At 45.4% G+C, this 15,687-nt stretch overlaps 1 protein-coding gene across 3 annotated transcripts in view; it reads left to right on the top strand.

Moving 5' to 3' along the window:
- Positions 1-15,687, top strand: part of NDST2 (N-deacetylase and N-sulfotransferase 2) — an 84,345-nt gene that overhangs the window by 53,842 nt on the left and 14,816 nt on the right. For all 3 annotated transcript variants that reach the window (XM_085312263.1, XM_085312261.1, XM_085312262.1), the window contains 5 exons: positions 3,639-5,035; positions 12,185-12,272; positions 12,585-12,739; positions 14,243-14,428; positions 15,060-15,188. In XM_085312263.1, coding sequence (XP_085168389.1) covers positions 4,043-5,035; positions 12,185-12,272; positions 12,585-12,739; positions 14,243-14,428; positions 15,060-15,188 — 1,551 coding nt within the window. In that variant the 5' untranslated portion in view covers positions 3,639-4,042. The remainder of the gene's footprint in view (positions 1-3,638; positions 5,036-12,184; positions 12,273-12,584; positions 12,740-14,242; positions 14,429-15,059; positions 15,189-15,687) is intronic.

The following is a 15,687-nucleotide window of genomic DNA, read 5'->3' as shown; positions in this document are numbered from 1 at the left end:
CTGATGTGGTCCCTGAAGAGCTCAATGCATCCTATGCCAGCTGGCATGCCCTCTGGCTGTGAAGCCTTGTTAAAGAGATCGGAGCTGACAGATTCTTGAGCAGCAATCTGATACAGGGCTTTTTCTTTTTTTTTTGGTTTTTTTTTTTGTTTTTGTTTTTTCTGTTTTTTTGAGCTCACCCATGTAACAAATGGGGGCTTGTTTGGGAAGTTCGCTAGAGGGCTGAATGGAGTTATTGTTATCCAAACACTGCTGTGATTCAGCAGTGTCCAGCAAAGGGGATTCCTCTCCCTCTTGCCCCTCAGCTGGGCACTGCAGGTGTGGCAGCCCAGCTTAAACTCCCATTTCAGTCTCACTCTGCAGAATAATCCAGTTGTCCTGTGATTTTCATCTTTAAAATGAAAAGCAGGAGATTAAAGCTACAGCTCTTTGCAAAATAGAGACTCATTTCATCACTGAAAATGAGCTTGAAGAGGTGAGCAAGTGTAACCAGGGAAGAGAAGTGTTTTCCAGGGTGATGTTTTAGGGGTGGAGAGTTGCAAAAGTAATACAGTATTTTGTGAGGCTTTCCCATGGATCAGTATGCTTTGTGCTTTCTTGCGGTTACAGTGGTGCTTAGATTACAAACTCCACCAAAGAAAACCTACTTGGAAATCTCTGCAGGCAACCTGTGAGCTCCTGAGCTTATAAGTCCCTCTTTACATTATTTTCTCCTGCAGGATCCACTGCTTGTGTGGAAGATAGTGAATCTGAAGATAGTGAATGTTTCAGAGTAATCTGTTTATTCTATTTTAGCCAATGAGTTCAGGGGAAAAAAGAGGACGTGAGCTGTTAGGGAAGACATTGACTTGCAATTTTCAGCCTTCTCAGTTAAGATTGTGTACGAGGAATCTGAGTGTAGATTTTTATATGAATTTATTACGTGGTGGTAGACTGAAGACCGCTTCTCATTGCAACTGGTATGCATTGAGCTGTGTATATCGTGTGTCTTACAGGGAACTCGCCCCATACAAAAGCATTTATTAGATGTTTCTGTCCAACCTCTATCTTCCCACCTGACCTGTGGCTGGCTCCATTTACTGCTGTCTCTCTGCAGTTCAACATGACTTTGGCGCTCCAGTGCCAAACTAGAGGTTGATAACATCAGGGCCTTCCTTGTAGGGTCAGTGCAATGAGAAAGGCCTGATGAGGTGTTGGAAGGTTGTTCTCTTGTTTGCTTTTGAACGGTGGCACGCATTTTTTGATAATAAGCTGGTACATTGGCAGTCCTCGTTGACTTGAACTGGATTTTGAACCGTGTCCCGCAGTCAATCTGAAGAGTGGGGCATTCAAAATCGCTTGTCACTTTGGTAACAAAAAAAGGAAAAAATCTATTAGAATTACAGTTTTTACATCCTCCCAGGGTTGTTTCTGCCCCTCTTTCATGTACTTTTTTCAATAAAAGGTTAACAGTATGCAGAGACAAAATTGAACAACGATCAGTCATCTCTATTGGCATCTTGTCACTGGCTGAGCTAAATTTTCAAAACCAGCTCTCAGTAGAGAGGGGCATTTGGGGATGGAGAACGACAGGATCCAGCTGAGTTTCAATCTTGATTCTTTTGCAGCCTTCCAGTGTGACCTTAAATCAGGTTTCCTGTGTCTCAGTTTCTCCAGTGGAAAATTAATGGTGTAATGTACTTCACATTTATACTCTACAGCTTTTCTGAGGACCTCATTAGGGCTAAGGTTTCATTGTGCACCACGCAAACCAACCCCTGCCCTGCAGAGCTTGTAGCTTAGAAGTTATTTAGATAATACTTAATGTTGATGCTTGTGTAGAAGACATTCTGACTCTTTTCTGTCCTCCGACACAAAGTAAGTGATGTTGTATCTGTTCATGTAAAGTCTGCTTGTCTCTTTGTGTTTCAAGCTGTACCAAGAGCTTGGAAAAGAGCCTGGTGGGAATATTTAGTGTGTGACTTCTGGCCTCATCTGTGAAATGATCTTTTCCCTGACTCAGAGGGATTTTTTTGTGTTTAGTAATACACATTACAAAATAAGCATCTGTCTCAAACAAGCAGTTTCTTTTCTGGTATAGACGGTTGTTAAAACCCTGACTTACTATATATATGTCTAATGTCTGTTTCACCCCTGTGGACAAATAGGACTTCTAATATTATTTCTGTATCAGAGTGATACAGAAAGGCTGATAAAAGGGAGAAGTGGAGAAATGATGATGAACTGTCTGTTGTGGTAGCAGTACTTTTTGTTGGTTTTGCTTCTGTGCCTCCTGGCATTGTAAGCTATGCAGGTTGAGTAGGTGGGTAGAAGGACTGTACATGGTGGAGCACATGTCTGCAGGAGTGTGGGTGTCTGAGTGAGAAGGATCTTGAGAGAGAGAAGTTTTCTGGATTTTTTTGGAAGGGGGAGAAACTGTCACAGCTTATCGTGAGCACAGCTGACTTGGTGAGCAACATCTGGCATTAGAGGTGTCTTTGTACCCTTTCAGGTCTGCCTGTGCTGGGAGGATCAGCAAGTACTCCCTAAAAATCTGTCTGTACCCCAAATAATGCACACCTCAGAGTTGTTTGTGTGTACAGTCAGTAGTCACCTTTCTGGTTAGGGAGAGAAAACTACGTAGTGATTTGATTTTAAAGTAAGGGCAATTTAGTCACTTTCCATGGTGTTTACGTTTAGCTGGTTTGGAGTTTGTTGGCTTTGCTGAGCATTTTGTCCTGGAAAAATGACAACATATGGTGAAACAGTCTGCTGTCATAAATGCAAAGGAGGAGGTAAGAGAGCTTCACAACAAGAGGTGCTTTCACGTGTATGAGGCTAGCCCAAATTCACTTTGTGCTGTTAGCAATTTAAAACTGGCTTCATGCTCTTTAGTGGCATATGAGAAAAGGTGAGGAAGGTTTTGGGAGGTGTTTTCTCTCCCACTGCTCGTGAATTAGTTGGCAGTGATTAGTCTTGGAGCTTCTAGACAGCTTGTGTCCCCAGCTATGGATTCCTAAGGGAGGATGCCTCTCCAAAAGCGGTGTTCTGAGAGTCTCGGAAGAACAAGGGTTCCCAGGGCAAGTGAGGCAGCCTCATAAAAATGGTGGGAATCAAGGGTATGAGGAGCTGTGGAGCAAGAAGGCTGGTATGAATTTGAGGCATCCTACTGAGTTCACGACAGCAGCATCCCAGGGGCCCAGGATGTCACTGGCAAGAATTTGCATATCATCATTAGTATGAGAGTAAGTCAAGAAAGAGAATTCAATGTCCGTTTCCTATTCCTGTTAGTTTTAAATTATTAGCAGGAATAAAAGTGGTCTATATCTTACGTTCAGTGGCATAAAGAGAAGTGGGGAGAAGGCCAGGTGCACCAGCTCTATGTATTTAGTGTAGCACATGCAAACCCCACCCAAGGTGAATGCTGAGTCTCTGTGCACTGCCTGGACCTTTCTTACAAAGGCCATTGCAGTTGCTCTGCAGCTCTGCCAAGCTCGTGTACAAAAGGTGTGTGTCACTTCCCGGCGAACAGGTCTGCATGCTGACAGGCAAGTAATGCTGCCCACCTAGCACCTGCTGATGCATCCATTTCAAGCCTGCTAAATACCATGAATCCATACTGAGAATTGACTTTTTTTTTTTTTCTTTTTAAATTGCAGGATGCAAAGAGAAGGTGCCATCATGTGAATGGGAAGCAGCTAGCTGAGAAACAGGACACCTGGAAGGCTGAGCTGAAGGTGCCTGTGCACAGCATGGCAGATTGATTTGCTCTCCGAAACGAGATTCGGAAACCCTCCTCCTCCAAAAGACTTTGCTGAGTGAGAGGAGAGAAATAGGAAGCAGCACACAAACGAGCAATGGGATTTGAGGGCCATGGTTACTTGAGATAAATGGCAGATCCCTGGGAGTCTAGCCTTGTAGCTGTTCGCTTTAGCTTAGTCTCTCTCTGCAGCTGCTGCTGCTTTTTTGCAAGCTGCTGCTGGGTGCTGCCACGGTGGTGCTGGAGATTTCAAGGGCGACGTGGGAGCAGGGCGTGAGGAAGGGGTGGGCAGCCCGCCTCACCATGATTCAGCTGTGGAAAGTAGTGCGGCACGTGCGACAGCTGGAGCTCCACAGATTGATCCTGCTACTCATTGCCTTCAGCCTGATCTCCATGTGCATCTTGGCTTACTACGTCACTAACAGCCCCAAAATCAAGGAGCCACCACCCCTACCCTTCAGTGACTGCAGCAGCCAGCACCGTGTCTTGATCCCGCCACAAGCCAGCTGGAGGCTCACAAAGTCTGTGGACACCTCACGCACGGATCCTGTGGTGCTAGTCTTTGTGGAAAGCATTTATTCTCAGCTGGGACAGGAAATCGTGGCCATCCTGGAATCTAGCCGGTTTAAATACAGGACAGAGATTGCCCCTGGCAAGGGGGATATGCCCACCCTGACGGACAAAGACAGGGGACGCTATGCTCTTATTATCTATGAGAATATCCTTAAATATGTGAACTTAGATGCCTGGAACCGAGAGCTGCTGGACAAATACTGCGTAGAGTATGGAGTGGGAATTATAGGCTTTTTCAAAGCCAACGAGAACAGCCTACTCAGTGCGCAGCTCAAGGGTTTCCCCCTTTTCCTCCATTCCAACTTAGGGCTACGGGACTATCACATCAATCCCAGTGCTCCCCTGCTCTATGTCACCCGGGCTAACGAGGTGGAGCAGGGTCCCCTCCCTGGGGACGACTGGACTGTGTTCCAGTCAAACCACAGCACATATGAGCCAGTGCTGTTGGCCAGCACGAAGTCCTCGGAGTCCATTCCTCACCTGGCTACCCACAAAGCGTTGCATGCCACAGTGGTGCAGGACCTGGGTCTGCATGACGGGATCCAGCGAGTTCTTTTCGGCAATAACCTCAATTTTTGGCTGCACAAACTCATTTTTGTGGATGCTATTGCCTACCTAACTGGCAAACGCCTCTGTCTCACGCTTGATCGCTATATCCTTGTTGACATCGATGACATATTTGTGGGCAAAGAGGGCACTCGCATGAAGGTGTCTGATGTAGAGGTAAAGTCCCCAGGATAACCGCAGGCCCCAGACAAAATTCCCGGGTGTGTGGTATGCCAGGAATGCCAAGGCTGAATTTCTTTTATGTGAAACAGTTGATTGCTCTTGTTGTTCTCATCTTAAACACAGAGAGTCAGTCTGTAAGGATGGCAAGACACAGTATGTGATGCTTGCAACAGTTTTTCAAGTTTAAATGGAGCATTTTGTGTTATGAGACCTGTAGCTTGCATGTAGCTGCCTCTCTCAGTTTAAGAAGAGAATGCGTGTGGTGGTCTGACCCATCTCCTCTTTAATAGAGGGAAAAAGCATATGCAGGTTTCCTTTTATAAGCCTATTTGTATCCGTAAACTGCCTTTCAAAGGGGAAATGAGATTGTGTTGTAGAACTGCAGGGCAATCCACGCAGTGTATACTGCTTTAGTGTACATTTTAGCCCTCTTGTACTCTTTCAGGACATAACCTAATCAGCAATAAGGATTTTCTTGCACCCTTTATTGCACTCCCTCATGTTTCCATCTCCTCCACCAGTACTCCCCATCCCTGTGCAAGAAATGTCCCAAAATCCACTGGGGAAACATGCTGAGACCCCAGGCCACCATGAGAACCATTCCTGTGGCCTCAGGATTGGAGAAAACGAGATGCCATCTTCAGCGATTGCTTTCCTTGGCAGTTCCTTGGTAATACAATGCCTAATAGGGGAAAGATACACAAAAGGCCAGGCATAGAGAGAGAGATTTTGTGGAGGGGAGGGAAGTGAAAGGGAAGGCAAAGGAAGAAGCAAGTAGAAGAAAGGTAAGAAACTAAAAGCCCCTTCTGATTTCTTGAATGTGTGTGATAAAGTATTCTCCTTCCAAGTCTATGCTGTATGTTTATATTTTGCCTTGTTAAACTAAGGGCTTGCTTTTATACCTTTCCTGTCAGTCCTGGTTTATAGCCCTTGAGGCAGGTGCATTGCCCCTTTCGCCAGGGACACTGAGGTTGCTCCCGGAGGTGTGGGGCTCCAGCCTTTTTTTTCTGCTTGTGTGGATTTCCATTTACTGCTTGCTCTCAGATCTGGTCTTAGGTCAGGTTCCCTGGGTACCAGCCATTAAACGTGTGATAGCAGGTGCCCCTAGCATGTTTCCAAAACGACTTCAAGATGAAGCCAAGGGTACAGAAGTATAAAGCAGAATAACGTTCTACGTGCGTACCTCCTTACCTGCACTGAACCTCATCCTTTACTTGTTCCTGCGAGCGCTCTTACACCTTCTCTGCGTTCTTCCACATCCCTACCAGGCGCATCTTGCAGCTCACCTCTATTGTTTTCCGGTCTTTGATATTTTCAGTTCTGCTTTTGATCCCATGTTCCCCATGCTGGGGAAGAAGAATCTCTTTTAACTTGCTTTGATCTAGTTTTATCTCCTCAATTCACTTGGAGCTGCGTACCTGAAGCAACTCTAATCGCGTGTCGTTCTTTTTATTCATTATTACTGTTTTCATTCATTGTTATTATTCTTTGCTCAGTTCTTTAATAACCCTTTACAGCCACGTTTGACAATAACTTTTTGCTTGCAAGCAAGCAGGTACCAAAAAATGAACAGTTGTGCGTAATACTTATTTAAAGAAAATGCTGAAATTTTCATCATTTCACTGCAATGTCCCTGTGTTTTGAGATGCTGAAATGCTCTAAAAGCTGTTTGTGAAGGATCGTAGTCTTACCTTGGTCCCAAGCAGACCTTGGTCCCATTTGTCCAACCAGGTAGAGATTCCCATCTCTATAGTGTTATTGGGCAAAGCAGGAGATGGTTTGCCAAGCTCTTGGGACAAAGGCTGCTTTAGTGATGTTAAAAACAACCCCAGACAAGATAATTCGAAAAAAGACATTTTGTTTGGGTTTTAACAGGGTGAAATGGAGGAATAATCTGTGATCAGTAAGCAGAGAATCTCAGGCAAAGCAGATAAAACCCGGATTTATCCATTTAAAAGAAGTTCTCTGATTGCAGAGCCATGAGAGGTTAATGAATTTTTGTTTTTTTAAAAGCGAGAAATAACTGCATGGATTTATTGATAGCCTCTCGCTGTGGGGAGGGAAGGGGATATAATAGTGATAAAACAGCTGGCATTTTCTTTGGCCTTTTATATGAAAGCTCTGTTTCAGGGCTGTTATCTCAACACACAGCTCCTTATCTTAAAGCTTAGATTACAGTGGTCGGGGTAAAGGTTTGAAGATTGGATGTTGCATGAAGGTATAAAATTGTCTCTGCTGTCCCAGTGAGGCTGCTTGCCATATGCAGGTCCACACTCAAAGAGCTTCCCAGACAAAATGACTAGTAAAAGAAATGCTGAATGTCATTTCATCAGTACGTATCCACGGTAGGTGTCCTATATGAGAGGAGAAATAATTTTATTTGTGGTGCTCAAAGAAGGGCTAAATAGCTTTCTTCTTGAAAAAGAAAATAAAGAAGCCATGCTTACTTTTACTTTAAAGATGGTAACCTCTGAGTTCCCATTTCTGATGAAGGGTTGGAGCAGGAACTTGCAGCTCTTGATTGAAGTGAAGCAGTTGGAACTTCCATAAAAAATATGTTTTTCCCCCATAAAGTTCACCAGAAATTTGAGTTAAGTGTAGTTAACAAAAAATCTTGGAGGATCCTCTCTCATCTCAATTATTCCATGTGCAGTCTCCTGTTGAAATCAGTCCCCAGAACTTTCCAAACCTCCCCATGCTGGCCAAAAAGGAAGATTTTTTTTTTAATGCAAAAATATCTGACTTTTCTCATCCTTCCTCATCATCTTTAACTATGAGGAATGAAGATGAAGTAGACAAATTTTTGCCTCTTTGCTGGTAATCTTAACAAGGGCATAAGTAGTGAGCAGTCATTAGTGAATCTGAGAGCAAGCCACGTGATGATCAAGGACAGTCTTTTCATTTTGTTTGGGTTATTATTGGTGAAGGTGATCAACCAGCTCTTGCCTTTCTAAATTGTAGAGAATCATCTTATCAGAAATGGGAATATTGAGCAGTTTTTAATTCCCTGGTTCTGACATTAGAGGGGAGATAGAAATGCCAGCATCAGGAATATGTCAGTGCCACAGTACTATGAGAAAAGTGTGGGAAAATCCTCTGAAAATGTGCTGCCCAGTTTCCCTGGGGGCTGTTCCTGTGAAGGAGGTGTTTGCTGCAGCAAGTTGTAGTATGCTCTGCGTGACTGTTTGAGAAAGGGCTGTCATAATACTCTGCTTTCCTTTTTGTATCACCTTTCTGTCTTCATCTGTCCATGCACGGTTTTCCTAAATTCATAGTATTCTCTCCCCAACAGCTAACTTTAAAACCTTGTTTTCTTTTGCATCTTTTTAGAGAGATGTAGGAGAGGGGAGGCAATATTCAGGATTGGTATGAAATAGCCAAGATCACTGTAAGCGTTCTCATGAGTTAAACATTTCATAACTAGAAAAGCAAAGTTAAATGGAGAATGGTTGAGTCCTATATGATTGTGACACCAAGGGCATCATGCTGTCTTGACACCTGAATGGCATCAAGAGTTTGTATTGACCACTGATTAAATCTTTGTAGATTCATTAGTGAGAATATATTAAGTTTTTTAAATGTGCTGCAACAAATGGCATGATTTTAACTTTTTTCCTTAATGTGTGCTTAAAAGTAAATATTTAGGATCATTTGGGATTTTTTCAAAAGCTTTTTTTTTTGTTTGTTTGGTTTTTTTTTAAGTGATGGGCAGCCGATATGAGACTGAAGTGTTGGAGTTTAGATTCCCTCTGTGAGGGAATGTCCTTTGGGGCTGCATGCTGGCTGTCCCAGTTAATCTCTGAAAGGTCTCCAAAAATTGTGGCCAAGGGTTACAGAGGATGTTTCCTGATGGATTGTGACAAGTGTGATGTGGGTCTGGCCTTGACGTGGCTTATGAGCCCTGGTGGCCAGCTATGTTCTTCTGGGAATCCCTTGGAGACCTCATCTTTTGCTTCTTGGGATGAGCCTCGCTGAACTCCAAGCAGGCAGTTTAGCAGCAGGAAAGAGGCCTTTTTGGCTAGCTGAGGAGCAGCTTGGCTGCATCCTGGTAGGATTTTGGAATGGAAGATGATTAAGAAATACAGAACAGAAATCTTTGGAGGGATGAGGGGAGGGGAGATTTTGCTGGGGGAGGAAACTTCGCCCCTTAGGAAAGGGAAACAGCTGAAGTACTAGTCCTATGTTCAGTACCATGTGAGCAACTCAGTGTCTTAAATATGAATCTGAAGATCTGTTTGCATATCTGGCCGTTATAACCTAATGGATATCCTACCCCACGTCTTGATTGCTTTTCATTTAAGAATCTCAGAGTACATTATGGATATAAATGAAACACCACGTGAGTTTACCCGGACAATATTATTAGTGCTGTCATATTTGTCCTAGTTTATAAAAGAAAAACTGAGTGAGAGGTATCAGAGCTGGGAAGGGAGGTAAGTGCCATCTTCCTGGACCATTCCCACAACTATGTTTTTTCACCTTACTAAACATACCTCTTTGAACTAGTACATCGGGGAAAAGTGAATGCATAATTTGTTGAAACAGATTTCCAAATATTTTGTTTGGCCCCTTAGTCTTTTTATCCTGTGCAGGGCAAAGACTTTTGTTCAGAGCTTTGCTGTGATGCTGTATGGATGTGACTGTGAAAAGGGCCTGGCATCGGCACAGGGATCAGCACATCGTTAGAAATAAACCTGCCAGGAAAGCAGTGTGACAAGTACTCCGTAGTCTCAGCGTTCCTGGAGCCCTCGCGGTTTCTCCCTAGGTCCCTCCCCAGACACAAGGATTGCTGCCTGCCCCAGCAGAGCTATTTGGGATTTATCGTCTGACAGATGTGTCGTCATGGTAACCTTAAAGCCAGGCTTTAAATCTCCCTCGCAGCGGAGGAAAGCTAAGCCTTTTAGCCACTGTCTTTCCTCCTTCAGCCTTCCCACGGGGCTTGAGGAGCTGGATGTGCCTTTCAGGGCAGCAGAGAGGAGTGGAGAGGATGGATGGCCCTGGAGGCGGTGAGAGGATGCGGCCCTTTCCTGGCTGCGACGCTGGGCAATGTGTGCAGAGCGCCGGTCCCACACGTGGTGCAGCGTTGTCACCCAGCTGGCAGGCCAGGCACTGCTCCGTAGATGGTGCACAGGTCTTGAGCTGCACTCCCTGCTGCGGGGTGAGTCCGTGTCCTGGGGTTGACTAGGGGATGTGAGGGGAACTTGCCCTCCCATTGCCAGTGCTGCACTGTGTGCGGCAAAGAAGGTGTCAGCCGTCCGGGCTGCTGGCATGTCGCCCTTTAAAAGCACTGCGTACATTTGTGATAGGTTCTGGAGGCATCACGTGCCACCCGCTTCTCAAAATACTACTTTTGAGTGGGGACTGTGGTAGCCATGTGGTCACGTAGGAGCTGGGATCTCTGTTCAAAATTTGTCCCAGACTGCATTTGACGTCGCTGGTATGTGAGTGAGGAGAGGGAGAATGGCAGCTGAGTGCTCCTTTAGGGGAGGATCTGAGAACTTGGTTCATTCAGGCTTGAACGGCACTGAGTGTGTCTGCAGCGCCGTAGAAGTAATCAGTCTTGTCTTCCCATCTTGCACGTGTGAGTGCCGTGGGCTGCCTGCCTCGGGCAGAAAACACTTCTTTTACCACTTGCCTCTCTCCAGGGTACAGGTAGATCAGTGGATGGTGATTGAAGTAAATTATGGAAGTCATCAGTTTTAAGTTAATGAGATGGCCAGTGTTTGGTCAATACTCTTTTGAAATATTAGCGTTTGTGGTGATTTTGTCAGGATACCCTTCCGTGATAGGTGACAAAGGTGGTCCCTGCACCGAATGAGAGCCGGCGTTTGTGACTGCGCTTCCCCGCGAAGGCGCCGTGTGCCTGAACCAAGTCTGCCGGATGTGAGCCATGGGAAGGCAGTGCTGCTGTGCCCTTTTGTGCCCCCTGAACCAGGGAGGGGGCAGCTCAGGCAGGAATATCTGCTCATCTCCTCTGCATCGTATAAAAAGTCCGTGCTTTCTCCATTTCTGTGTGGTAATTTGCCTGTGCGTTAACATTTAGCCCAAGTCTGCTGTTGAGAGGTCATCACCTTCTTCATCTTGGTGCAGCCACCGAGCCATCACTTTTTTAGAAAAGCTATTAAAATGTAAATAACTGCCTGGGCCAGGACCGTCTCAGTCACCTGCTGACAGCCCTCCTGCCAGGTCCCAATTTGATTAAGAAGTGTCCCCATAGGGAAGCTGCATCAGTGACACTTCCCTGAGGAACACGGGTAGTGTAGAATGTGTATTTCAGGGCTTCTCGTTTTACAGTTTTCCAGCCAAAGAAATTTGACTGCAGTTAGCTGTCTTGTCTGTGATATATTCGGTCTCTTTGTTTTTTCTTTTTTTTTTTCCTCTGGTCAGGTCTGTCTGCTGTCTCATTCCGTATACTGCTGGGCCTTGGGGTTGTAACACAAGGCTCTTATCTTTAGCTACAGCAATTAGTCTGGTCGTTCAGAACAGGCGCAAGTGAGCAAGAGAGCTTGTGGGGGAGGTCATGGCTGTGAATGTCAGCCCTCCCAGGTTTTCTTTCCAAAAAACAGCAAACCTTCCTGCTATCCATAACAGGATTCCTTGCATGAGTAGTTCTGCAAATCCTCCTTTCCTCTCTAAATAAAAGTCCCCTCCCTTTGGATCACTTAGTTACTGTTCATGATATTACTGAATTCTCTGACTATGTATCAACCCCACCCTATAGGGTGCTTTTCAGTAGGCTCAGAGAAAGGGGAGAAGTTCAACAGCAAGGTCCCAGCCAGGCCAGGAGGGAAAGGGAACACTGATGTTGAGCCTGGGAAGACAAAGAGACCTATTGCTTGGAGGTAATATTTACCATCCCCTTGCCTTAGGACAGACCTGGGACCTTTACAGTGGTTTGGAGAGCATGAAAGAGGAACAACACATGGTTGTGGTTATAAAGTGACATCTTTCAGTAAGGCAAGACCGTATGTCATATAAAAACTCGGTACGTGTAGCTGTTAGGTACCCAGCTTCACTCCACTGGCTGCAGTGCCCTATCTCCAGCCCTTGTGGGCTTGTGCCCTTTTGGGCACCAGCAGAGCACAGAGAGGCATTAGAGAACAACTGAATGTGAACATTTCTTTTTCCTTTTCATTCAAACAGGCTTTACTGAGCACCCAGAATAAGCTGAGAACTTTAGTCCCAAATTTCACCTTCAACCTGGGCTTCTCAGGGAAATTCTACCACACAGGTAAGTCCCTGGCACCACCTTCAGTCCCAATACCTGTGTGTGGCCTGCAACGTTGCAGGAACCACACGGGGCGCTGGCAATGTCCTGGGCACGTTCCTGTGTGGGTCTTGACAGATCTGATGCATTTCTTCTAACGCTCACAGCCTTTGATAGCTCTCTGTCTGTGCTCTCTGTGCATGTGTCTGTGTAATACTTTAGAGAGATCTTGATGCTCTGTAGGAACTGCTTAGCATTGCGGGGGATTAGCCATTGCTTTGAAACATTGAACACTTCTGCCTTTTGCTTTTGCCCTTCCTTTTCTGCTCTTTGTAGGTACAGATGAGGAAGACGAAGGGGATGACATGCTGCTCAAACATAGGAAGGAGTTCTGGTGGTTCCCTCACATGTGGAGTCACATGCAACCTCATCTTTTCCACAATGTCACTGTGCTGGCTGAGCAGATGAAGCTCAACAAGCAATTTGCTGTGGTAAGGGGCATCACAGCTTTTTTTTTTTTTTGTTTCCTCTACAGCACTAATCTGAAAACATTATTCCCTTGGAATAGCACCAAAATATTAGTCTGGCAACTCAGCTGCCTTTAAGAAAACCAACTCTGAAAGTTGGTGCGTGGCTCCCGCTGCCTTCAGGCAAGAGGCGTGATTCGCATGCCTGCCCCTGCGACGGGAAGTGCTTCCTGGCACCTGCATGGCCCCAGGCAGCCTCCACCACATTCCAGGGTGTAAATCCCAGGGCTCTTGTTTGCCGAGGTGTGAACTCACCGTAGCGTTGCCGTTCAAATCCAATTAATTTATAAACTCTGGCTGGGAGAGAGCATTTCCTGTTCCATCCTTATTCACCGTGGTTTTGTAAGGAAATCACCTGGTTAGTAGTATAAAATGCTCTGTGTACTAATGGTCATGCCTCTGGCCTCCCAAAACAATGCCGGAGGGAGTCAATTATATAGGAAGTCCAGGGGAAATTCCCTGGGTTTTGGCAGAGGAGGAGGAAACCTTAAACATCCTGCACTGCTGGCACAATGTCTGCTTGAGGCTTACAGGACAGATTTGAATATAGTGTTCATGTTCCTCTGAAAACAAGTGTCCTTTTCACCCTACTTTGGTTCTGTTGATGGTAATCCCCCTTGGGAATGGCAGGCTGCTGTCTCTTGTTCCCCTGACGATTAGGAATGATTCTGAATTCAGAGCACAATTGCAATGTCATAGAAACAATTTAGTCTCCTCCTTTTCCTGCTTAAATAATACTGCAGTCTATTGCAAAGAGAGACAAAGCACGGAACACAATTATACTTACTTAACATAAAACAGGCAAACAGTGGGAAGGAAAAGGTTGTTGTTTCATTTAGGGGCTCTGGTTTTATTGTACATGACCAGGGCAGAGCTGTCATCATTCATACTGTTACCCAAACCGCACAGTGGAATTAAAACCCGTGAAATTCAGATATTTCCTGTCATTTTAGAATAGCTCCAGGCCCCATATCTTCAGCATCAACAGTCTCTTGCTTCCTGCCTGCTTCTCTTTGAATTGCTGTCTTCAAGACAGATCCTAGCTCTTGTCTTCCTTTCCTTCTATATCCATTAGGGAAATTTCACTTTCTTCCTCTAGTGACTCCAGTCTAGGCATTGTGGGAGTGAGAACTGTCACTTACAGCGTTGATTAGTTTGCCTGTAGTAACCAAGGAGCTTGACCTCAGGCTTGTGTATTAATCCAGTTTGTCACACCTGCAAGCCAGCAGACTGTTTGTGCAGCAGCTGTTACAAAATGCTGAACGTCGTGGTTGGTACAGTCACTTCCTATTTCTATAGATGCAGCAGGCAAGAAGCACAAGCAGCATTTCAGGTTTCCCAATCTAGTGTGATTTCATGCTATTCTGTCCCTTTGCTCCAACTTGGAGGCTGCTGATAAATCCAATCCTCATTAAGGATAGCAGTTAAATAAATATTGAACCATCAAGCTGCATATTCTGCTTCCAGGAGCATGGGATTCCCACGGACTTGGGCTATGCTGTGGCCCCCCATCATTCTGGGGTGTATCCTGTCCACACACAACTCTACGAGGCTTGGAAATCTGTGTGGAGCATCCAGGTAACGAGCACAGAGGAATACCCACACCTGCGGCCCGCTCGGTACCGCCGAGGATTCATCCACAACGGAATCATGGTGAGCGCAGCCGGGCCGGCAGAGCCCCCAGGGCCTGGGGAGGGCACAGACTTCCTGACCAAGGGGCAGACTCTTAATGACTTGCATCAGAGTCGTTGATCTCAATACGACTAGTATTTCCAAAATCATTAAGTCAAGCAAAGAGAAGGGACTTGGCTAAAGCCAGTTTGTGCACTTCTCCCATCAGCCAGTACAATGCAGAGTTGACAGGTTGCACTGTTGTAGAATCAGCACAGGTATGTTAATAAAATCAGTATATCCTGCAAAAGCATTGTTTCTCCAGGAGCACACACCTCACTCCTTGAGCTTGAGGGCTTTTCCTGAAGAGGACATTTAGGAGCTGGCCAAATGCCTGCCTGTGCCTGATTTCAGATGGGATAGGTCAGCCCTGAAAGGAGAAAGAGGAGCAAAAGCAAGTACAACAAGACTAAATTGAGATCCCGTTGACTTGTTTGCACTGTTGCTTAGAGCAGGGTGAGTAAATATCTGAGAGGAGTATCAGAGTCCTTTGAACTTATATTACTTATCTCCCTTACTCTCTTTATATTGATCTATATAGTGCTGCTTTGGCACATCAGATATGTGCTGTATTTGCCTCTTACCTAACTTTGCTTTCCTCTGATACTAACAGGTTTTGCCTCGACAGACCTGTGGTCTTTTTACTCACACTATATTCTACAATGAATATCCCGGTGGCTCGAAGGAGTTGGACAAAAGCATTCGTGGTGGTGAACTCTTCCTGACAGTGCTCCTGAACCCAGTAAGCTCATCTCTAAGGGGAATTAGTGCGTGGGGGTCTCAGCTTTGGTGCGTGATGTGGGAAAAGGCTAGATACCTATGGGAGACTCCATATTAAAACCCCAATACAGCAAGTTTTCATAGAATAGATATCTCCGGTGTGTGACTAAGGAGATTTCAAAATGAGGGCCAAGGAAATGTTGGCTACGTAAGGCTGCTTGGCTTTACACACGACCAAAGAGGTATCAGTGTTGAGTGCTGACAAGTGCAACACTCCTCAGGCAGAAACTAGCCAGGGTGACATGCTGAGCATGGCCCAACACGGAGTGGGCGTTAGCTGGGCTGCTGCATCTCTCTGAATCAGAAGTGGGATATTCCCCATCTCCTCCTGTTCCACGCACATCTACTTGCTCTTGCGTTGTCTCCACGCTTACTGATGAGTTTTGTTCAGAAAAATTGTTTTTTCCGGGCTTTTATTATGGGGTGCCTTCCCCTTTCTTCCAACCTGGATGCACTTGAAA

The sequence above is a fragment of the Rhea americana genome, unplaced genomic scaffold (assembly GCF_003343005.1).
Source record: "Rhea americana isolate MKP2758 unplaced genomic scaffold, rheAme1 scaffold_36, whole genome shotgun sequence".
In the NCBI taxonomy this organism is placed as follows: Eukaryota; Metazoa; Chordata; class Aves; order Rheiformes; family Rheidae; genus Rhea; species Rhea americana.
The sequence above is the reverse complement of the archived record's forward strand: the minus strand, read 5'-3'. Positions and strand labels throughout refer to the sequence as shown.